Source organism: Pygocentrus nattereri, chromosome 2, assembly GCF_015220715.1.
Source record: "Pygocentrus nattereri isolate fPygNat1 chromosome 2, fPygNat1.pri, whole genome shotgun sequence".
Classification (NCBI taxonomy): domain Eukaryota; kingdom Metazoa; phylum Chordata; class Actinopteri; order Characiformes; family Serrasalmidae; genus Pygocentrus; species Pygocentrus nattereri.
The window spans coordinates 38,060,085-38,084,210 of record NC_051212.1 but is presented as its reverse complement, the minus strand read 5'-3'; the positions used below and the strand labels follow the sequence as shown (position 1 = coordinate 38,084,210).

General features: G+C 39.8%; 2 protein-coding genes across 2 annotated transcripts in view; both read left to right on the top strand.

Moving 5' to 3' along the window:
* Positions 1–11,008, top strand: part of fastk (Fas-activated serine/threonine kinase) — an 18,786-nt gene extending 7,778 nt beyond the window's left edge. Inside the window, exons 5-10 of the mRNA XM_017685743.2 lie at positions 1,371–1,587; positions 3,531–3,690; positions 3,942–4,033; positions 4,474–5,140; positions 8,499–8,613; positions 8,719–11,008. Coding sequence (XP_017541232.1) covers positions 1,371–1,587; positions 3,531–3,690; positions 3,942–4,033; positions 4,474–5,140; positions 8,499–8,613; positions 8,719–8,805 — 1,338 coding nt within the window. The 3' untranslated portion in view covers positions 8,806–11,008. The remainder of the gene's footprint in view (positions 1–1,370; positions 1,588–3,530; positions 3,691–3,941; positions 4,034–4,473; positions 5,141–8,498; positions 8,614–8,718) is intronic.
* Positions 11,009–13,903: 2,895 nt separating this feature from the next.
* Positions 13,904–20,836, top strand: tmub1 (transmembrane and ubiquitin-like domain containing 1). The gene is made up of 3 exons (XM_017685739.2): positions 13,904–14,023; positions 16,705–17,256; positions 19,921–20,836. The coding sequence occupies exons 2-3, from the start codon at positions 16,751–16,753 to the stop codon at positions 20,270–20,272; spliced, it is 858 nt and encodes a 285-aa protein (XP_017541228.1). The 5' UTR covers positions 13,904–14,023; positions 16,705–16,750; the 3' UTR covers positions 20,273–20,836.
* The last annotated feature ends 3,290 nt before the right edge of the window (positions 20,837–24,126 follow it).

Here is a 24,126-nt window from a genome sequence, read left to right as displayed (position 1 = left end):
ATTTTATCTGGCTTGTGGGCATCAGGGAGCCGCTATGTATAATCGTATAATATGCGGGAGACTCCCAGAGCATCCGGGGACACTTGGGATGTCTGATTTAGGGATTTCATCATCTACAGTCTACAATATCATCAAAAGATTCAGAGAATCTGGAGAAATCTCTGCAAGTAAGCGGCAAGGCAGAAAACCAACATTGAATGCCCATGACCTTCGATCCCTCAGGCGGCACTGCATTAAAAACCGACATCATTCTGTAACGGATATTACGACATGGGCTCAGGAACACTTCAGAAAACCACTGTCAGTGAACACAGTTCGTTGCTCCATCTACAAGTGCAAGTTAAAACTCTGCCATGCAAATCAAAAGCCATATATCAACAACACCCAGAAACGCCGCCGGCTTCTCTGGGCCCGAGCTCATCTGAGATGGACTGATGCAAAGTGGAAAAGTGTCCTGTGGTCTGATGAGTCCACATTTCAAATTGTTTTTGGAAATCATGGACGTTGTGAACTCCGGGCTAAAGAGGAAGAGGACTGTCCAGATTGTTATCAGCGCAAAGTTCAAAAGCCAGCATCTCTGATGGTATGGGGGTGTATTAGTGCCCATGGCATGAGTAACTTGCACATCTGTGAAGGCACCATTAATGCTGAAAGGTACATCCAGGTTTTGGAGCAACATATGCTGCCATCCAAGCAACGTCTTTTTCAGGGACGTCCCTGCTTATTTCAGCAAGACAATGCCAAGCCACATTCTGCACGTGTTAGAACAGCATGGCTTCGTAGTAAAAGAGTGTGGGTACTAGACTGGCCTGCCTGCAGTCCAGACCTGTCTCCCATTGAAAATGTGTGGTGCATTATGAAGCGCAAAACATGACAATGGAGACCCCGGACTGTTGAGCAACTGAAGTTGTACATCAAGCAAGAATGGGAATGAATTCCATCTACAAAGCTTCAACAATTAGTGTCCTCAGTTCCCAAACACTTATTGAGTTTTGTTAAAAGGAAAGGTGATGTAACACAGTGGTAAACATGCCCCTGTCCCAACTTCTTTGGAACATTTCAAAATTAGTGAATATTTGCAAAAAACAATAAAGTTTATCTGTTTGAACATTAAATATCTTGTCTTTGTAGTGTATTCAATTGAATATAAGTTGAAAAGGATTTGCAAATCATCGTATTCTGTTTTTATTTGTTTTACACAATGTACCAACTTCATTGGATTTGGGGTTATAAGAGGAACATTAACTATTAGGAAGTATCAGTAAGCTGATCATGTAATATGTATTGTGTTTTTTTGAGCTTGTGAAAAATGCACAGAAGTTCTTTTAACTGATGAAACAACGTCTCTTGTTATGCTGCTGTTTATTCAGGTTATCCAAAAGTTAGTGTTCCCCTTTAGCCGTATGAGTTACCGGCCGCCCAGTGAGGCTCAGTTTTTCTCAAAGCTGGAGATGGTGCTGGAGCTCAAGGCTTTGAGTTCACCACTAGCCACCGTCAACATCCTCATGTCCCTCTTCCAGCTCGGGCACTTCCCCAGCCTGGTGCTCCACCGTGTCTTCTCCCCATCCTTCATCAGCAACGTCACCAGTGAGTCTATCACCTCCCTAGTCCACACTGCATGCAAAATGCTTATATTTGCGAAAATATGACCACAAATTTGATTGAGAACCTGCATAGGTGTGGAGTCTCATGGTTTACTTAAGAACTGCTGGTTTATCGTAATACCTCTTTGGCCTTTGCTGCAGTCTCATGTCAGTGAATGTGAATCTCATGAGCTGAAAATGGTGTTTCACAAAAAAGGTCAGCATTGGGCCTTTTTCGCATGACAGATACTTCGGGCTCAGGTATATATTTGCAGCATATTGCCCAATGTTTTCAACCAATGCGTGCAGCCAGAGTTAAACCCAAGAGTGTTGATTTTGTGTGTTCAACAGACTCCCAAAATGAATGCTAAGCAAAACAACTAGTGGCTAAATAGTCCTCATGTACAACTGAAAAATCTTCTGAATGGAGTGTTTGATTAGATTTCTTTGAGAAGTTAAAACTAGGGTGGGGAAAGTGTTTTGTAGAGATTACAGATGGCTGAATGATTTGGAAAATATCGAATTGTTTTTTTTTTCTGATGAATATTGTCAGACTACCAGTAATTTGTGATGGATGTGATGCCACATATACAGAACATGATTGGTCTAATTCATCTACAGGCAGTTCACAAGCTCTTTTTAACAATATTTCAGTATAAACTAGTGGTTAACATTTCAAGCTTATTTCATTGAGTCAGATCACCAACTTGAAGTTACTTCCAGCTCCAAAAATGTTGTTCATTGACTTTTTTTTCTTTTTTAACTTCACAATTAGCTTAGTTAGTGGTAGTATTAATCAATTAATTTTCAACAAGCCTTAGTTTAGGTTCTAATTAACAGGTGATATGTTACATTTGAAACACAAAGTCATACATTATGTTAAGTAGAGAGGACAGGACCACAGATGAAATGAAAGAAACTGCAAGAAATGAAAATGATGGATACTGAATGACTGAAAATGATAGTTCCTAATGTTGCTCAGGTCGTTTTTAAGGGCTTGGACAATATATATCTGTTTGTTTTAATTAAACATCCTTTTTGACTGATGGGCAGTAGGGGAGAGGATTTGAAGACTATTTGTGTGCTCTAGCTTAATCTTTAATCAGGAGCAGCAGTGCTCTTTTGCAAAAAAAATGCTTACTGTGGAACCCTGTTCAGGACACAGTAATGAACGAGTATGCCCAGGCCAATAAGTGGCTACATCAGTGTTGGTGCTCTCTCTTTTAGCAGTTGTGCACAGTTTCCAAATTTGTTATGACCATTTTTGTTTACCTGACTGGGTGTTAAATAACTGGTACACTTTGTGTAACACTAGTATACAAAGTTGTACAATAGTATAAAACAGTAATGTCTATAATTAAACTATACTCTTTCACGTACATGTTAAACGACATTCCTGGAATGCTGAGCTTTGATTTGTGTTTTCCCTCCTTAAAATACACGCTTATCCATATTCAGTAACTTGCCATCAGAAATGATGTTAAATTGAAATAACTAAAGTGGCACAAGTCTGCTTTTTTGTGTTAATGTGACACACCCTCTCTTTTTTTCAGAGCTGTGTGGACATACAGGACATGCATCTTTTCAAATCAGACCTCAGCTTGGTCCTATATCTGTTACATATGTAATTTGTGGTCATGCAACCTTAATGAGATGATGCATAGTTCATTGATGTACTGATAATTATTTGCATATGCAGGTTGTTTCGTGGTGCAGGTTCGTTCACATTAATGACAGGTTTGAGTCCCTTGCATACACCAGTCTGAACCATCAAGTTAAAGAGATCTGAGTAAAAATTCATAATTGAGCATTGAGGCTTGCAATGTGACCATAGTCTAAAAGCCAGCATCAACAGAAGTGACATCTGCTGGCTGCTCCATTGTAGTGTACTCCTAGTCCATCCTAGTCCTCTTAAGTTGGTTTACATTTCCATGTACTTCCACACAGACAGCCCATATGCTCTGATTGTGCGGCGGTACCTGTCCCTGCTGGATGCTGCGGTGGAGCTGGAGCACAGAGAGTATACAGGCCCACGCCTGCAGGACTCCCACAAAGTGCTCATGTTTGAACATGCTCTCACCGCAGATGAGGTCAATCGCAAGTACAGGTAAGTGACTGGGTATTTTACATGTGCAGTTTTAGCCTTGTGACGACCCACGGTGAGCAGATATTCTTAACTGAAAATGTTTTTTGGTCTAATATTTCACTTGACCGGTCTTTATTTTATCTTTATATTCTAGTGCTTTATGCCTCATTCTTTCATTCTTGGTTTAAAGTGGTAACTCAGTAAGAAATAGCACTACAGAAAGAGTGAATTGTTCTGAAGCCCCCCCACCCTTTTGTTTTTTTCTCGTGTAGTTACAAGGGTCTGGTTGCAGAGGCACTCCGGCAGTTGGTTGGAGAGCATGGTTACAAACAGGATGAAGTTCTGGCTCCAGGATATTACACAGGTACAAGGAACATTTTATAGTGATTATTTTAATATTATTTCAGTATTCTTACTTTCTTTTGAAGGGCCCATGTCATAGAAAGCCAAATTTCCCTTGCTTTTTTAAAAGTTTGAAGTACTTTATGAAGTACATAAAGTGTACATAACTATATATGATAAGGATAATTAAATCAATATACCAAACTTTTTTTTATGTTTGAAGCCCAAAAATTTTTGTTTGGCCAAAAAAGGTGAGTGCAAACTTTATTAAACATTGTTATAATCAATTATATTTGAGTCCAGTATTCAAGCAGTCAGTTGAGACAATGTGTAGATGCATATAAAACCCTAAAAATTACACATCTGTGTAGCACAAGGTTATAGTCAACTAACGGTGGTCTCTAACTGAATTCTTCTTTATGTACTTTAGATTATTTTCATGTGCTCTCCATCCCTTCACAGATTTTCTACTGTGGATAGACCATTCTGGCCGTGTTCTTCCAATCAGAGCAGGGTCAGCTGCGGTCTCATTGAGGGTGGACTCTTCTCCATGTACCGTGGTAAACCCCAAATCCCCGGACAGCTCTAACACAGTCACTGCCCTCACCTCTGACTTCCAGAAATTCTCTCCCTTCTCACCACCTCTGGAGGAGGGGGCAGACAAACCGCCTGGCCAAGACTCTGCCTTCCTGCCCCCCCACATGCGGCCTTCAGGGCCCACTGGGCAGAGAGTGGGCACTAATGGGGCAGTCCCACTTGACTACAACCCCTACTACACCACCTCCGATTACTATTCCACTTTGGCCAAGGAGCACTCTCTAGAGAGCCAGGACAGCTCCACCCTCAGCAGCCCATCAGACTGCCTGGCCCAGGCCAGCTCTGCCATGCCTGGGACCACTGCCCCACAGGATTCCCTCTTCCAGTTCTCCATTGGGAAGATCCTGGAGGATGAAGGAGGCACGCCCATCCCAGCAGGGGCCAATTCAGGGGCAGACTGTGAGATCACGCCATTTTATGAGGGGGTAACGTACGAAGGAGGAGAGAGTGATGTAGTGACTGCCTCTCCACTCCAGCTTCACTCAACAGACCCATCTGAGACAGAAAGGACCTCTGGGGAGCATGTTAAAAGGTCAGTAAGAGGTCATTTAAGAGGTTAATCCAACCAGCGTCCAACCATTCATATAGGCAGGGGCAGTTTGGAGGCTTGGAGGCCTTTACAAGAGGGGTGAAGTCCCAACAAAACAGCCCCACAAAATTTCACAAAAGTTCAACTTCAACTTTCTGGCACTCACTCAACTTTGGCAGACATTATTTTTTCATGTAAAGTTGTCAGTAGAGCAGCAGTTAACTGGAATCAGGCTTGCACTATGCTAATGTTATGTTAGTCGATCAGGCATATAAACACCACGGAACAGATTCAGTTTCGCCTTAACTAATTTTTTTTATTTGGGTGGCAGGGTGCCCTGTGCAGGGGTACGTTGCTTTTTCACTACAGTAATGAAAATCCATACGGTGAGTGCCCTAGAATAAAATGGCCCTTTAAAAAAAAAAAAAAAAGTTACTGCTGTGTAGTATCAGAAACCTGTAATAATTGCATGTAAATTAAAACACATGACTATTTGAAAACCAAATAAATTTTCCCTCTGCAAAAACTTCATAATAAAAGCACCGTAGATCTCACTGAATATTTTGTAATTGCCACTTTATTGAGCAATTACCGATACAATTTACTTTGCCGTTCTATTTGGACTGTAGGACAACAGGACTGAATTCATGACTTAAAGCTTGAGAGACAAACATGAGAAATGACTTTCAGACATCACATAACATTAAGAACCTTGTCTATGAAGCTGAAGTTAGCTTTCTGTTCAATTTTCCCCTTCCACTTTAAATAGTGCAGTAGTTACATTCCTCATAACGCTTTTCCCCAGGCTTGTCTTTTAATGTTGGGGGTTAAAAGCAATATGGATTTATATATATATATATATATATATATATATATATATATATATATATATATATATATATATATATATATATATATATATATATATGTATATGTGTGTGTGTGTGTGTGTGTGTGTGTGTGTGTGTGTATACAACCCCAATTACAATGAAGTTGAGACGTTGTGTAAAACATAAATAAAAACAGAATACGATGATTTGCAAATCTTTTTCAACCTATATTCAATTGAATACACTACAAAGACAAGATATTTATGTTCAAATGGATAAACTATTGTTTTTTGCAAATATTCAATAATTCTGAATTTGATGCCTGCTACACGGGCAACAAAAGACTGGCAAAGTTGAGGAATGCTCAAAAAACACCTGTTTGGAACATTCCACATGTGAACAGGTTAATTGGAAACAGGTGAGTGTCATGACTGGGTATAAAGGGAGCATCCCTGAAAGGCTCAGTCATTCACAAGCAAGGATGGGGTGAGGTTCACCACTTTGTGAACAACTGCATGAGCAAACAGTCCAACAGTTTAAGAACAACAACGTCAAGGAATTTAGGGATTTCATCATCTACAGTCCATAATATCATCAAAAGATTCAGAGAATCTGGAGAAATCTCTGCAAGTAAGCGGCAAGGCAGAAAACCAACATTGAATGCCCGTGATCTTTGATCCCTCAGGCGGCACTGCATTAAAAACTGACATCATTCTGTAACAGATATCACCACATGGGCTCAGGAACACTTCAGAAAACCACTGTCAGTGAACACAGTTCGTCGCTCCATCTACAAGTGCAAGTTAAAACTCTGCCATGCAAAGCGAAAGCCATATATAAACAAAGCCGCCGGGTTCTTTGGGCCCGAGCTCATCTGAGATGGACTGACGCAAATTGGAAAAGTCCAAATTGTTTTTGGAAATCATGGACGTTGTGTCCTCTGGCCAAAGAGGAAGAGGACTGTCCGGATTGTTACCAGGGCAAAGTTCAAAAGCCAGCATCTCTGATGGTGTGGGGGTGTGTTAGTGCCCATGGCATGGGTAACTTGCACATCTGTGAAGGCACCATTAATGCTGAAAGGTACATACAGGTTTTGGATCAACATATGCTGCCATCCAAGCAACGTCTTTTTCAGGGACATCCTGCTTATTTCAGCAAGACAATGCCAAGCCAAGTTCTGCACGTGTTACAACAGCGTGGCTTCGTAGTAAAAGAGTGTAGGTACTAGACTGGCCTGCCTGCAGTCCAGACCTGTCTCCCATTGAAAATGTGTGGTGCATTATAAAGCGCAAAACATGACAATGGAGACCCCGGACTGTTGCGCAACTGAAGTTGTACATCAAGCAAGAATGGGAAAGAATTCCACAAAGCTTCAACAATTAGTGTCCTCAGTTCCCAAACGCTTATTGAGTGTTGGTAAAAGGAAAGGTGATGTAACACAGTGGTAAACATGCCCCTGTCCCAACGTCTTTGGAATGTGTTGCAGACATCAAATTCAAAATGAGTGAATATTTGCAAAAAACAATAAAGCTTATCCATTTGAACATTAAGTATCTTGTCTTTGTAGTGTGTTCAATTGAATATAGGTTGAAAAGGATTTGCAAATCATCGTATTCTGTTTTTGTTTCACACAATGTCCCAACTTCATTGGAATTGGGGTTGTAATAAGCCATTGTTAATCTACAAAAAGGTTTACTCAAATGGTTTTATTTGAAAGAAAATACATAAATACACCTATCATATACCATGATATACCAAAACCATCAGTAATTATTATACAGTGATATATATTTTTGCCCATACTGCTCACTAGTAGAAGCATATATTCTTCTCTTGGCTGTAAGAAGCTGTAGGTCTTTCAATGTTGTTGTTGGGTTCCTGGTGGTCTCTCTGACCAGGTTTATGCTCCCAATCATGTATTTTTGATGACGGACTGTAGGTAGTGCCCACTTTCTTGGGTTTTAACATGCTCTGGGATATCATCTAAATCTTAAATCTTTTTTACATCCCTGACCTGATCCGTGTAGCTTTTCACAACTTTGTCGCAGAGTTGTTTAGGGAGGTCTTTGGAGCCTATGCTGAGCCCACTGCTTATTTGTGTGGATCTCCACTTCTAACTAAAGGGTCATTGTGAACAGCTTTTTATTCAAGCTATCTTGTTAGATTTTCTGAAGGATGTTGTACTAAAGGGGATGTATAATTTATTTAACCAAGATATTGTAGATCTTTTTTTTTTAATGGTCTTTTTTTTAAGCTTTTTGTTAGCTTTTCTTTTTCGCATTAAGTATGTAGATTAGAAAGAAAAATTGCAGTTTAATTGCAGCTTTAGGTCAACTACATTTGACAGTAATTAAAGGAGGTGTTTTCATTTTTTAATCCACTGTATATTAATATTAAGACACATGGGTCCATACTTAAATTTTATGGTAGTTACGTAATAATATTTGCTGTTATATGTTTTTAAAATTTACAGGGCTCCAGTTTAAGTGTTTAAAGATATGTTGTGTATATGTGTTTTTCTCTATGTGCAGGGTGATCATGTCCGTAAATGATAAGTGGCACTACTGCCACAACTCTGACGTCCTAGTTGGCTCCAGAGCCATGAGAGACCGCCACCTGCAGCTACTAGGTTATGTTATTCTACAGGTAAGTTGCAAATGGCACATCCTGGAGATATTGGAGTCACCCTTTGCTATTTTCAGAGAGCATTAGGTCTTTCACAGTGTTTCAGTGTATGTTTTTCTTCACCAGTTGCCCTACCTGGAGTTGGAGAAGCTGAATGGAATTGAGGAAGTGAAGCAGTACCTCCACAAAAAGCTTCTGGAGGTTCCGTTATGACAGTGGAAAAGCAGAGCAGGGTGTGTGTGTATGTGTGAGAGCATGTGCAACCTTCAGTTTGGAGAGGCTTTGTTGTTTTGAGGAACAACTATTTTGTGTGTGTGTGTGTGTGTGTGTGTGTGTTCGTTCGTTTGTCTGTCTGTCTGTCTGTCTGTATGTTTGTGCACACGATGTGAACGGTCCTAGTTTTTAGGACGGGTTGTGGTGACACTAAGACAATAGGTTGGTAATGTCTTAGTCATTTACTTAGGGAAAGGGATTAATGACACCTCTGGGCAAAATCTAAAACAAAGTTTCTAAAAGCAAATTGTAACATGTATACCTTCACTTTGAGGAATTCCTACTACTGCACTGTCACATAGCCAGATCCTGGTGTCTTTGCCGGTGCTTAGTAGGACACAATGCTGCTTCTTAAACTGATGACTCGATGCCATGCTGTTCTCAGTAGGCTTGGGTTATGAGCTGGCACTTCAAAACATGTTGCTTTGTCACGATACAGGGATCACAATACTATAAGTGTGCGGTTTTGTTTGTTCTTTTTCTTTCTTATTGAAACAGTTGTTTTTAAGGCACAACACGATAAAGGTTGATAAAAGAAGCTGCATTATGCCAACCAGTGATTAACCAAGGACAGAGAGCTGAGTACATAAATTAATCCCACTGCAGCTGCTGCTATGTTGATAATTGTATCGTTGAGAGTTTAATTTCGGTATGTTGCTGTATCTATATATTGAGTGCAGCTTTACCAGTTCTCCACTGAGAACTAATGATGCCTGGTTGTATTTTAAATATCAAAGTAGCGTTGACTCTAGTTGTCCTGAATTCCGCAGCGACACGTGAACCAAATGCCTTTTCTCCCTAGAATCAATCAGTGTTCCTGATTTCCTTTGGATCTCTAGACACAGCTGGAGGGTGCTAGTTGATATATTTTATGTTAGATCTTGGAAGAAGGTGCTTTGAGAAATGGCTGTACAGGTTTTGGAGGCTAGACTCAGTTGTCTCTCCGAAGACTGGTTTTATATTTTGTCCAGATTGAGTGTTCCTTGGTCCATTCTAGTTTTTGGTTGGCTTAAAGGTGGGGTTCAGGCACGCTGTTACTCATTTAAGATATTTGTCCCACCCGCTAGATCTCCGCTAGTGGTTTTATCTCCCATGTTGATAATCTGTCTCTCATTAGTGTTTTAAACCATCCAGGGGACAGGTTGGGGGTGGACACTTAAGACTGCCCTGTTTGAGGGAGACAGAATAAATGTTTGGTTTTATGAAAGTAAAATGTATAGGTGTAGGTTTGGGCCAGGGTGAATCTACAGATGGGAATCTGTTCCTGAATTTCAGCTGCAGCCATGGAAAAAAGATCTCCAGATCTTACTGGGTGTCTGATGCTGAACTGAGCATGAGTGTTTGATGTTTTATAAAGCTAGGGTTACGTGCAAAAAGAACAGAGCTACAGGAATTAAAAGGAATCTGAGAGAATTATGATGAATGTATAGAGGAGATGTTTAAAGAAAATGATTATATCTATATATTTTATTTTCTCAGAATGATTTATCTACTTTGTCATTTAAAGGAATGCAAAGCAACGCACTCATTGGACTGCTGGAATAATCATCTCTTCAAAAGAGTAATAATCTGTCCCCTGTCGAGAACATTGTGTTGTCGAGTTGCTGTTGAAAACTTTACCATCATTGTACCCCGTATTTCAGATTTGTGTTTGAAAGGACACCATATTTGGTCCAAAAAAAATTTTTTTGGCGTGTGTGGAAGATGAACACTTTCAAAGTTGTTTGCTTTATTGGGAAGAAATTTGTCATCCAAAGTGGATTGAAAGGTCAACGCAGTTGCCACTAGTATCAAAATAAATCTGTCTGAGATTTTAACATTATATAAAGAGGGGAAAGCGTGGTTTTCATTTGGGTATTGTTATGGTTTAGTGCACATATTGGTAAAATGTATGGATGGCAGTAATATGAAAGCCTTGTTTTTGTGTGATCTAGTTTTCATTGTGGCACTGTCACTGTGTGCGTTTGCTTTGCTCTTTTTTTGGGAGAAAAGTTATTTATTATGGCAAGTGTTCCTCTGAATGTAAGAAGACTTGGTGAGTGGATGTGTGTGGGAAGTAGGTTGGGAAATTGATGGAAATCTGTTTATATATACATATTAAAATGTCTATATAAAATGATTATTAAAAAAGCAAAATGACTAAGATGACTTTCCTTTTTTTATCAGTGTTGTTGATTTACAGTTCTGCTGTTTGTTTATGAGACCAAATGTTATAATTGCCACACAACATGGTCGTTCTGGCTTGTTTTCTGTCCCTATGTGTTCATTGCTGAATTTACATTGAAAGAAGAGTATTTTGTATGGCTTGCAGCGTATTAAATGCAACCCACCCGGATTGTGTGATGAGAGATACATAATAGTGTCGCGATACTCAAGTCTGGTCATGGTCTGCCAAAACCACAAATGTATGTCTCAGTCTTGTCTCAGCTCTGTGGTGGTCTCAGCCTGTAGTGGGCTAATCTGGACACCACCATTCAGATTTTGTCATTTCTATCCACAACTGCTCTGTTCACCATGACAGCCTTTAAGAGAAATGTAGTCACTGGACTGGAAAAAAAGTTCACAGCCTTACTTCTTTAAAAATTCTTAGCAATTTTATTTTAAGCATTTAGTAACTTTTAAGTGACATTCTTGTCCATGTGTTTTATCCAGGTTCTGCTTCCTAACCCTACCACAACAATGGTCTGTTAATGCTCATTTTGCATGTTATTCAAGTTGCATTTCCTGTTAAACTAGGCACTGCTTAAAGCTGCTCTATATATGTTTTGAATATTTGGAGATCTCTCTGGTGGAAATGTGTAATTGTACACAACCTGTGGGGAAAAGCGAATTAATTTGATGTTTTTGAAAGTGTTGAAAGAGTATTCAAAGAGAACTCAGTCAGAACTTGTTTAGGGATGTGTCTTCTGAGGAGGTCAGTGAATCTAGACATTGAGCTAGACCTTCAGTTTGAGTCTCAGCATGTGACCCTAATGCGTAAAGGTATCTGATGTGGTCTGAAAAACTCCCATGAAATCCTGACGTCTCTGACTTTTAAATGATTTTTTTTTTTCAGGCTTTACAGGGTGACTCATACCAGCACACGGACACATTTTAGCATGGTTTTTTTCCCGGCTTCCTTAGTAATGCTGCTGCTTTCAGTTTTAACCACAAAAAAAATCTTACATAGTGCAGCTTTAAGCAACCACATACACCAGATTCTCTGACAATAGGCAGAAGTCTGGCTTGTGAGACTATTCCCAGAGTAAATAGGACCTCTCTTTTAAATTGACCATCATTAGCTCATAAAGGCCAGAATGCACTGTGGGTTTGGATGAAATTCTGTGCCATAGTGTGTAGGCCTAAATATCTGCCTTTAATAATTAGCATTATAGAATTTGCCACAATGGTGTTGAACAGGAAAAGAAATTTGTTGTTAATTCCTTCCATCTCAAACTCTTGGACAATTTGGTTCTTTTCAGTCTGATAAAGACTGGTTGTATCTGAAGCTGCATTTACTTTGTGTTAAAGCAAAGAACTTGCTTCACCAATTACTGGCCACTTTGTGGACGTTGCACAAAACAAAAAACGAAAGTTTAGCTTTTCTAGGCTATTTCTGTGCTCTGAAGAACCATAAATGAAAACCGTTGATAAATATGTAAAACCGATGTAGGAGATCAGTTATCTGATTTTCATTTGCGTTAAGTTGAGAAAATCTTGTTGAAAAATATTGTTGAGCGAGACTGTTGATGTTGTATAGTGATAATACTACTGGGTTGCCCAAGCCTATTTGAAACAGACAAATGGTCATCACTGGTGATTCTACATTAAAGTACTTCTTCTGTTCCAAAACTGTGCTTAATCCATGGTTGGGGAAACCTATCACAAGGCTTTAGAATTGAAATCCACTACCAAAGGTTGTTCTTGACTCATGAACATCAGGGGAGAGAGGCAAGAAATAGGGGCATTGACTTGCCTCCCAACGTGTCAGCTGCCAGATGCACATTAGTTTCCAGCAAGAGGATGTCTCCTGGATCCAGTATTTGTCTTTCAGCCAGCGGAGAATCTTAAGAGCCTACTTGAGATTGCACTTCAGCCATTATAATGGATAGATCAGATGGCTGTGACGGTTCTAAATTGGCCATTTTGTGTCCAAGACATCTGTGTGAAACAGAGGTGCAAAGGTCGCACATGAGCTCGTGGTAAAATATGACTTGACTCTATGCCGTGAGCAATATTAATAATTTTGTTACAGAAACAATGATTTAAATGTAAAAAAGATGTCAACACAATTTCTTTTGCATAATCCAGTGTCTGAGATGAGTCATTCAGAGTGTTCCAGTGTGAAATAGTTAATTGTAGAGAAGCCGACTGACTCTTAAGACTTTATTCACAGTGGTGGAGATAAGAACCAGGGGTCATAATCTCTACAACACCAATTTAAACATTTTATTTACTGTCCAAAATAATAGCATGAATGTTTTGTTTTTTTCTAAAAATAAACTTCACAATGAAAGTTTATCTCAAACCTATCATAAATCAATGTATCCAGCATCAGGTAGCATATTCGCAGACATTTCATGGAAAGACTTTTTGTGAAAGACATTTTAGAGGCATTAAATGCTTCAAATGTCTGGTTCTTATTACCACCACTGTGAACAATTCGTTCTCAGTAAGTTTCTGTAGAATTAAACATTTATTTAAAGGAATCGCCACCTTTTTTGACGTTAGCCAAACTAGAATATTCTTGAACCTTTATGGCTGGTAACCTTCAGACTGTTAACCTAATGTGTGTACATGAGGTACATGACTCCAAAACTTAAGACAACATAGGTTAAATGTCAAAAGGTTAAAACCTTGGAACAAGCACATTAACCCTCTGGGGAAAGTAACGAAGTAAATCGCAGCAACACTGTTGAATAATGCATCTCAGAGTAATATTATTATTCAATAGAGAAGACTTTTATTATAGCATGAATTTCAATTGGCTGAAAAATGAACGTCTAATTTATGTCGTGTGGATGCGGATAAGCGAGTTAGGACTTTTATTTTATCGTGGCTTCTATTCACCGGAAAAGATCAGTTAGTGTTGATGCGGCCAATCTGCCCGCAAGCTAAGAGCAAATATAAAGTAACGCGGAGCAGATCATGAACCGTCATGCGGTGTAATGTGTCAACAGTAAGTCGCTTTCCAGCAGCTTGGAACGATTTCACTGATGTTAGTTTCGCTGTTTATGGTTTTCTGATAACCACATTCATCGACTGAAGCTGAACAGCCACAGCCGCTGTGGTGGGAGTTGAGCGCTTGCTAGGCTCGCTAGCTCGTAACGGAGCTCGGCTTTTCACATCGACCACCAGTCACTAGCCAGCCAGCTAGCCCACCTGTCTGTAGCTCATGGTTTTACCTAGTTAGAATAGACAAACCGAAGATTAGCTGGTTGTTTAAAACTTTACGCTGGACTACACGAGGCTGTTATTCAGTCAGTCATGTAACGCCTCGATATCCAGCTGACTAGCCGGTTTGTTTCAGAAGTTTGTCATTTCCCGTTCGTTTCGTTTACCTGTTTAGTTCACCTAGTGGTTCTGACTCACGGGAATTCAGATATTTAGACGTGAGCTCCTCTGATGGTTAGTAACACTAGCTTTCCTGTAAATGTAAGCTAGCTCAGTGACCTTACAGGTTGTGTCTGAAACCATAAGGTGTGTAGAAGTCTCTCTGCCAGATGTCCTTCAGAAACAGCTGTGTGGTCCACGTTCTTCTAATGTTTGTGCAGGCCACTTTCTGAACAAGCTGATAAACTGAGGTTTCATCGGTGTTCCAGGAGAGTAACGGCTGTATAAGAGTGTATTAACGATGATGTTGTATCTATAGATTACATCACAACACCATGGGGGTGTCATCAGTACTTCTTATCATAGTAGACCATTTATAGAGAAACTGTAAACAGCAACTGAATAGTGACGAGTAGCCAGTTTTATGGTGCAGTTTATTTATTTATTTGAATAGGTGTTCGATCTTCCTTTTTTCCTTCTTAAATGCTTTATTTTTAACAACTATTTTATCCATGTTAAAACTAAATACCATGAAACATGTTGTGTATTGTGCTTTAAGTAGCGTTGGACTATATGATGTATAAAATATAATATCAACATAAATATAATAAATATATAATATAAATGTACACTGTTTTATCACCTCCACTTACCACGTATGTGCACTCTGTAGTTCTACAATTACAGATGGTAGTCCATCTGTTTCTCTGCAAGCTTTGTTAGCCCGCTTTCTGTTTTTCAATGGTCAGGACCCCCACAGAGTAGGTATTATTTGGGTGGTGGATCATTCCCATCACTGCAGTGACACAGATGTGGTGGTGGTGGTGTGTTAGTGTATGTTGAGCTGGTACAAGTGGCTGAGACACAGCAGTGCTGCTGGAGTTTTTAAACACCTCAGTCTCATTGCTGGACTGAGAATAGTCCACCAACCAAAAATATCCAGCCAACAGTGTCCTGTGACCACTGATGAGGTAGAAGATGACGAACACAAAGTGTGTGGCAAAAGATAAGCTGCTCTCTCTGACTTTACATCAGCAAGATGGACCAAGAAGGTACACATGTCTAATAGAGTGGACAGTGAGTGGACACAGTGTTTAAAAACTCCAGCTGTGTCTAATTCACTCACACTAGTGCAGCACACACCAGTAATTCACTTAGATTATTTTTTTTAAAGACTTTCTAGTCTAAAAAGCAGTCAGATCAGCCTGTGAGTGGTGAGGTAGGAGTGTATATTGATTTATTTGGATTCTTTTGTCGCATAAACAGACAAAACATATCGACACATGAGAAAGTGCCTGCATCTGGAAAAAAAAGCAATCAAAGATACATTTGCGCTTAACCTTCAAATTGCAGGTGTTGATTCCATGTAAGGGACTTTTTTCTGTCTACTCATTGCAGAGCACAACCTCTCTGCTCTTGGTCTGTCTCTGACTACTTTTGATTATATTTGTATGAGTATTTAACTGAGAGGATGATCCGACTAGCTGTTTAACTGTCAAATAAGTAAAAAAAACAATGTTCTGATTCTGTATTAAGTAATATGATTAACAAAAAATTAAGAGAAATATGCTGCAGTAAAAAAAAAAATCTAATCTGGGTGAATTGCTGTTACTAATGATTTTAATGGTAGAAATGTAGTGTCAGTCAGTTTGTGCATTTTGTTGGCTGTGAATATAAAGGGTGTTGCCTCTAGAAGATGATGCCTGTGTTTATAAGCATAATGAGAAATATTTTCAAATTACGTATATTGCTCCTAATTGTTAAAATTTTACCATATTTCCCACCTTTAGATTAGATTATTCTTAATGTATCTCAGCATCCCTGAAAGCACAGAAAAGTAAGTTAATCAAGACCAGAAACACTCAGCTTTCAGCTCAAAATGCCTTTCTGTGTGCAAAGGTTGCCTCGCATGTGGTTATTTGTGTCACTTCAGAGGATTAACCACAAATTTTCACTAACTCTAGATCTTGGGTAGAGCTTTTAGTCTGTGTGAAAAAGCGCAAAACCTACAGCATCAACTTTCTTTTCAGTTTGAGAATGGAGTGAACCCTTTTTTTTATAGATACAGTTTTAAGTTTTTAAGGGGAAATTCCCATCAACTGTGTATTTAGCCAAAGACATCACTTTTGTCTGGAAAACCTGTAGTATATCCCCAGGCATATTAAAGGATTAGGGAACTATTTTGAAGGTGCTATAGCCCTCTCAAATAAGATTTAGCTGACTGAAGGCAATGCAAAGCCACATATATATAAATTTCATTTAGACAGTGAAGGTCTACTTGACTATGTTCTGTTCTTTGCCCTGTAGGTGCCTAGTTTGACGTTGCCTTAGTCCCGGGACGCAGCAGTCCAGGATGACTCTGATAGAGGGCGTGGGTGATGAGGTCACTTTACTCTTTGGAGTGGTGTTTCTGGTGCTGGTTGTGGTTCTAGCCTGGGCCTCCACGCACACTGCGGAGCCTCCAGAGCACCTCCTCCCATCCACTCCAGCGCCCGCTGCCCCCTCTTCAGAGGCCGAAAGTCAGGAGCCCCTCCCCTCCAGTGACATCACCTCCCCGTCCCACAGCCTGAGGGACGACGGTAAGGCTGAGGCTGAGAGTGGAGCTGAGGGCCAGGCTTCAGATGAGGGAGGAGGAGATAGAGGCCTGCTGGGAGCAGATGGTCTGAGGCACCGAGAGGCAGCAGGACCTTCGCTTGCCACCCAACCACCAGCTAGTGCCTCAGGCCCCACACAGCCCACCTCTTCTGAAGATGTGTCTAACGACACAGTGAGAAACATGGTGTTGAGGCTGAAGTTCTTGAATGACACGGAGCGAATAGCGCAGGTCAACCCTGAGGACACCATCGGTTACATTAAAAGGTAGTGATTATAATAATGTTTATTTTTATTTTATACTGCAACTTCTAGTTTTACTCATCACATGTACAACACCAGTTCCAGTGAAGTTGGGACGTGTAAAACATAAATAAAAACAGAATACGATGATTTGCAAATCCTCTTCAACCTATATTCAATTGAATATACTACAAAGACAAGATATTTAATGTTCAAACGGATAAACTTTATTGTTTCTTGCAAATGTTCACTCATTTTGAATTTGATGCCTGCAACACGTTCCAAAGAAGTTGGGACAGGGGCAACAAAAGACTGGGAAAGTTGAGGAATGCTCAAAAAACACCTGTTTGGAACATTCCACAGGTGAACAGGTTAATTGGAAACAGGTGAGTGTCATGATTGGGTATAAAGGCAGCATCCCTGAAAGGCAGAAAACCAACATTGAATGCCCGTGACCTTCGATCCCTCAGACGGCACTGCATTAAAAACCGACATCATTCTGTAACAGATGTTACTACATGGGCTCAGGAACACTTCAGAAAACCACTGTCAGTGAACACAGTTCGTCGCTCCATCTACAAGTGCAAAGTGGAAAAGTGTCCTGTGGTCTGACGAGTCCACATTTCAAATTGTTTTTGGACGTCGTGTACTCCGGGCCAAAGAGGAAGAGGACTGTCCAGATTGTTATCAGCGCAAAGTTCAAAAGCCAGCATGTCTGATGGTATGGGGGTGTGTTAGTGCCCATGGCATGGGTAACTTGCACATCTGTGAAGGCACCATTAATGCTGAAAGGTACATACAGGTTTTGGAGCAACATATGCTGCCATCCAAGCAACGTCTTTTTCAGGGTTGTCCTGCTTATTTCAGCAAGACAATGCCAAGCCACATTCTGCACGTGTTACAACAGCGTGGCTTCATAGTAAAAGAGTGCGGGTACTAGACTGGCCTGCCTGCAAATGTGTGGCGCATTATGAAGCACAAAATACGACAACGGGGACTCTGGACTGTTGAGCAACTGAAGTTGTACATCAAGCAAGAATGGGAAAGAATTCCACCTACAAAGCTTCAACAATTAGTGTCCTCAGTTCCCAAACGCTAATTGAGTGTTGTTAAAGGGAAAGGTGATGTAACACAGTGGTAAACATGCCCCTGTCCCAACTTCTTTGGAATGTTTGGCAGGCATCAAATTCAAAAGGAGTGAATATTTGCAAAAAACAATAAAGTTTATCCATTTGAACATTAAATATCTTGTCTTTGTAGTGTATTTAATTGAATATAGCTTCAAAAGGATTTGCAAATCATCGTATTCTGTTTTATTTATGTTTTACACAACGTCCCAACTTCATTGGAACTGGGGTTGTATTATTATTGTTTTTTTTTTATTCTCTATCTTATTGTGTCCCCCCCCCCCAAAAAACAATGTGGTGTTTATAAAGCGTTTTAGTGTATGAAAAGTGCTATAAATATTATCTTCATTATAGTGACAATGTATTGATGTAAATTTGTTATTATATCATTATAATTATAAATAGTAGGGATGCATCATTTATCGTTAAAGCAAAGTTTATCGTTTATGTCCGCATCGCAATGCATCTAAGAATGAAAAATCCATTCTTAGATGCATTGCGATGCGGACATAAACGATTCTGAAACGATTCACAAATGTCAAAAATTCTTTCTAAATTTTTATTTACAACATAATGTTGATGGATAGCAAAGGGCGGAACTTGGAAGTGGGTAAGTGCAGCGCCCGGATAGGCTGTGGCAGCACATAACAAAAACACAACTGGATGAGTGAGTAGTCCGACTGGCACCCTCTGTATTAAGCCAAGGTTAGATCAGGAGTCACAACCCAAATGTTAAGAGAAGCAATGTTGTGCTTTCAACAAAAATCAAACCTCATTGGGAGCCACAATATTTAATGCCCAGTATGTCTCACTGTGTGCTATTGTCCTAGTATAGGCTAAACAATGTAAATGAAAAGTTTTCATCTGTTTTACAAGGCTGAAGTTGCTTCTTATTCTTCATCTTCTTGTTCGATTTTTTTTCCATTTCACCTTAAAACATGTGGCACCATTTAAGGTGGAACAGAAAAACTGACTTCTGCTTCACAACTTTTTAGTGTTTGACAGTCTCTTGTTGCAGATTTAACATTGCTGGAAACCAGCTGCGCCGCTTATAAATGCGAGTAAGTCCATTAGTCTCCAAATGTTCATCTTAGCTAGTTAAATCTCTCTCTGCCTTTTCGTTCGCTACTAGCCAGGAGCGACTGTGTTGCTAAGTGACCTGCAGTCTGCATGCCAGTTTGTTGAGAAACGGGGCTTTCGCGCTATGTCCAGTTGCGTAGATATTTTACTGACTCAGTGACTCTCTACAATGAGACCAAATCTGAAGTTATAAAATCACTAAAGAAAACGGGCAGGACGGCTGTAATGTGCTGCGTGGACATCCACTGCCACAGGATCTTATTTCACAGTAACTGTGCATTTTATCGCAGATGAGTGGCAGCAGCGTCTAATGTGCTCCAAACAGGCGTATATCCACAAAGCAATAAGCAGTTAAGCATAAATAAGAAAGCATTGCTATTATATGGAAAAGTTTGAACACTCCTGATCAAATGACACATTTTGTTGATTTTCTAAATTAAAATAAGCTGACCCACATGGATGTGTGTCGTCATATATACAGGACCTACTTCGCTGGCCAGGAACACCAGGTGCGTCTGATCTACCAGGGTCAGCTCCTCCAGGACGACGCCCAGACCCTGTCCTCTTTGAACCTGGCTGATAACTGCGTTCTGCACTGCCACATCTCTCAGCATGCCACCCGAGCCGTTCCCGCAGGTGCCCGTGCTGCCGACCAGGTGCATGTGGCTCTGAACGTGGGCAGCCTGATGGTACCGCTGTTCGTACTCATGCTGTCCGTGCTGTGGTACTTCCAGTTTCAGTACCGTCAGTTCTTCACTGCACCTGCCACTGCCTCTCTTGTCGGAATCACCATTTTCTTTAGTTTTGTTGCATTCGGGGTATACCGCCGCTGATGGATAGCTTCACTCAACTCACAGAAACACACACTTATATACACTCATTTTTGCACTTGCATACCAGCGCCAGTGTCTGTCGCTTATGGGATCTCTGGACACTCTAAGGTTGTTTTTGAAGGCTGTGATTTCAGAAAATAATCTCTGAGATCTGTTTTTTTTTTTTTTTTTTTTTTTTTGTCCTTTTTTTCTTCACTGTTGTCATTCTCATCTGCACCAAGTTTATGCTTGTGTCACAGATAGAAATGTGCTATATATTTAATTTTTTTTTTTTTTTTTTGTTCTGTTTAGAAATGCTCATTGTGCCTATCCTAATATTTCTCTTATTTTTGGGTTGGCAGGCTGCTGGCATGTAGCTGGCGCTTGCTTGTAGGAGGGATCGGTTTGATAGTCACATGACTGTCTAAGCCTTAGACAGGTTTATCTGTCTGTCTGTCTCACACTGTTACAGAGCAGAGAAGACAGCGCTGCTGATGTACGTTGGGACTATTGAAGTACTTTGTGGGGGGAAAAGGCATTTGAAACAAAGAAATAATCTATTAAATCATTCTTTTATTTATCAGAGACTGATGTCATTTCTGAAATAATTTATTTGGGCTGTAGAACTTCTCCAATTTTGTCTCAGTTAAATGCAAAGTAATACAGTGTGACAAACATTGATTTTGTACCATCATTGTACAGTCGCATGCAAAAGTTTGAACACAGCCAGGCAAGTTACTTGTTTCATTGGTTTTCTAAGTGGAATTGACACATTGTCTACAGAGATTTAGCTGAAATATGAATATTTTCTGCAAATTTCATTGCATATTTTCTATTTATTTAACATAATAGAAAAATATTATCAAATGTGCTGTAATTTTTGCACTAGCCATATTTTATGTTCTGTTTTTTTCCAATACATTCAGTTCAGCAAATAAAGAGTAAAGAAGGTGTAGAGGATGTGTCAAAGAAAACAGTTGTACAAAAAGAGATTCCTTCTTCAACTTGTTTCTGTGAGACACCGCTAGAAGATACTTATTTTAGAAGGTAGAACTATTTTACTGTTGTTTACTTCACAAATAAGAATTTCTTAGTCAGCTAAATGACTGAAGCCAAGCATGTCAATCCTGTCATATAGGAGAGGAGGTAAGATGCATTCCTTCTACACAGTACTCTTTTGGCTTATGTTATACTGCTAATTGAGTCATTTTGAGAGCCATTTCGGAGCAGCTGAGCTGAAAGTCATGCCTGTTTGAGAAGATGTATTAGACATTCCTACTGGACAATTTTGACTTGAGCTTTACAGTTTACCTGACCAAAACTGAAGAAGGTAAAAAATTATTTCAAACATTTGATCTTTAATCCGTCTCCAGGTAAGAAAGATTGTTTGCTGCAAGTAATGAGAAAAGCCCCTCTCTGTTTACCATATAGGTGCATTTTGTAGTTCTACAATTGTAGCCCATCATTTTCTTTTCTTCCTTTTCTTCATTCATGCATAATTTGACCACTTATGTTATTCAGTAGTCAGGGCCAGCTGGTGGATCGTTTTCAGTACAGCAGTAACACTGACATGATAGTGATTTACTAGTGTGTGCTGTGCTGGTACCTTGTTGGTCTGTTGTCCGACCGAGTTGTTAAACTGTGATCCATTGCGGCACACACACACACCTCACTGTAAAGTGAGGGAGGAAAAAGCATTCATACAATTTTAATTTTGATATTACACTTTGCATGCAAAGATCCACTTCACACACAAACCCTTTTTACTTTATACTTACAAATATGGACAAAAAGTATCTATTAATAAGCATGAACAAATATACGTTAAAAAGACTTAATGGGGGAAAAAGTTGAGAGACTGCAAACAAATAGCAGAAGTACTTTGTTGCATAGCTGTTATTATTACAGCTTCAAGACATATAAAGTAAGAAGTAATTAGCTTTTTGCACATTGTGGTTACATTTTTCACCCATCTCTCTTATCAAACTGTCTCCAATTCCCCAAGGTTACATCAGTCCTTCTGATAAACTTCAACCTCCAATGGAATTGAAGGAGATGACTAGGCCATGCAAGCACTTTCACTTCAATAATGAGCCTTGTTATTTGGGGTTTGCTGTTTGCTCCCACCATCGTACTTCCCTGTGGGTATGGTGTTGTTATGTATGGTGTGGAAAGTGGAACTGTTCTTGAGTACATTGTCCTAAAATAGTTCTGATTTGTCTAAATGATAGTAATCTAATTTTAGACATGCATTTCTGTGTCGTTTTTAACAGAGGTGTTTTGCATGGGGTGCAGGAACAGTCATGACTGCAGTGCAGTTCAATGCTTATTGTTCTCGATGTAGTTTTTGCTTTCAGGTCATCTTGCTTTTCCAGTATTCTCTCTTATTTGGAGAAGAGTGTTGTAAGTTCTTTCATGGTGCACCTGCACAGGAATGATTAGTTTTTATTCCATGAACTTTCCACTTTACATTGAAACAATAGTACTTGACAGGGATGTTTATAGTTTTAAGTTTTGTGTAAAGCAGAACTGTATAAGATTTTCTGTTCAAATTGAAAGAAGCAACGTTATTGCCTAAGGAGAAAAACCACGCTAAAATATAGTGTGGTTACACTCCTGCATGCACACCCTGTAAAGCCTGTAAAAATCACTTAAAGGTCAGGCGAGGGGTCACATTTCACAAGATTTTTACTTAGCACATTACATGTCTTTACATATTAACATCACATGCACAGGCTCTAAAAAGAACCGGCTTGACTAATACAAAATCAGCATTACACCATAGATGTGATGACAACAGTAGATTGAACAGTAGACACGTCCTTCATTACGTTTTGACTTTAAATCCTCTTTCAACTCAGTTGCAAACATCACATTCATCTGCTTGTTGGAGTCTGATGTGCAGCTGATGTTGCAAAATGTTTTTTGGGTTTTTTTTTTTTGCACATTGCATGCAATTACACATAACCACCGGAGAGGTCTCCAAATCCTCTCATCTTTTGTTTTGGAAACGTTTTCCTGATAACTTTAGGACTTTCCTCCAGCAGTAGAACTCCTCTACTAGCTGCTCCGCTATCATGGCCACCCTATGGTCTAGGTCCGCATATACCTCAGGCCATTTAGTGAAATAATCCATGGCCACAAGCAAGGACGTGGACAACTGCTCTTTCTATTGGGGAAGCAGAGTGGAGGGACTGCAGCGGAGCGTGCAATTGCTGCGGCAGCGCTTTCTTGGCTGTACACAGGTCACAGCAGTGTTCATAGAGCTCCACGTCCAGGCTGCAGTCCATCCAGTAGAATCTGTGCCACAGCGGCTCCATGCATTGCATCCAACACTGTTCAAGAAAGCTACGCAGCTCACTGACACTCTGCGGCATGGGACCCTGTCGCACTATCCACCTTACCTGGTTCCAGTTCCACTCCTGCTCTACTCGCTACCAGGGCTGTCGCGGGGAAGAATTTCCCCTGCGGTGATTTAAAGCGGCTCAACACCGCTATATGCGATATGAGCGCCAGCTGGGTTTTTTTTTTTTGTAAATTACCTATTTTGTCCTGCTTTTGGTGCTATATAAATAAACTTTATTGATAGTGTGTTATTATGTATTTTGTTGGTTTTTAAATGACGACAACACAGTTTAAAGACAAATTAAATACTCGTTTATTGTTAAACGCAGACGTTTCTCCGTTAAAGAGAAAAGCCTAGCATATAGCCTGCGCTAGATATACGCTGAAAAAGAAAATCAACAAAGCAGATTGATAAGGCAAAATCTTTTAAGTGCAAATGTAAACGACTTATGGTAAAAATAAATGAGAACCAAACCTTTTCTTTACCATGAAGAATAAAGTACGACTTCGTCCTGTATTTTAATGCCGTT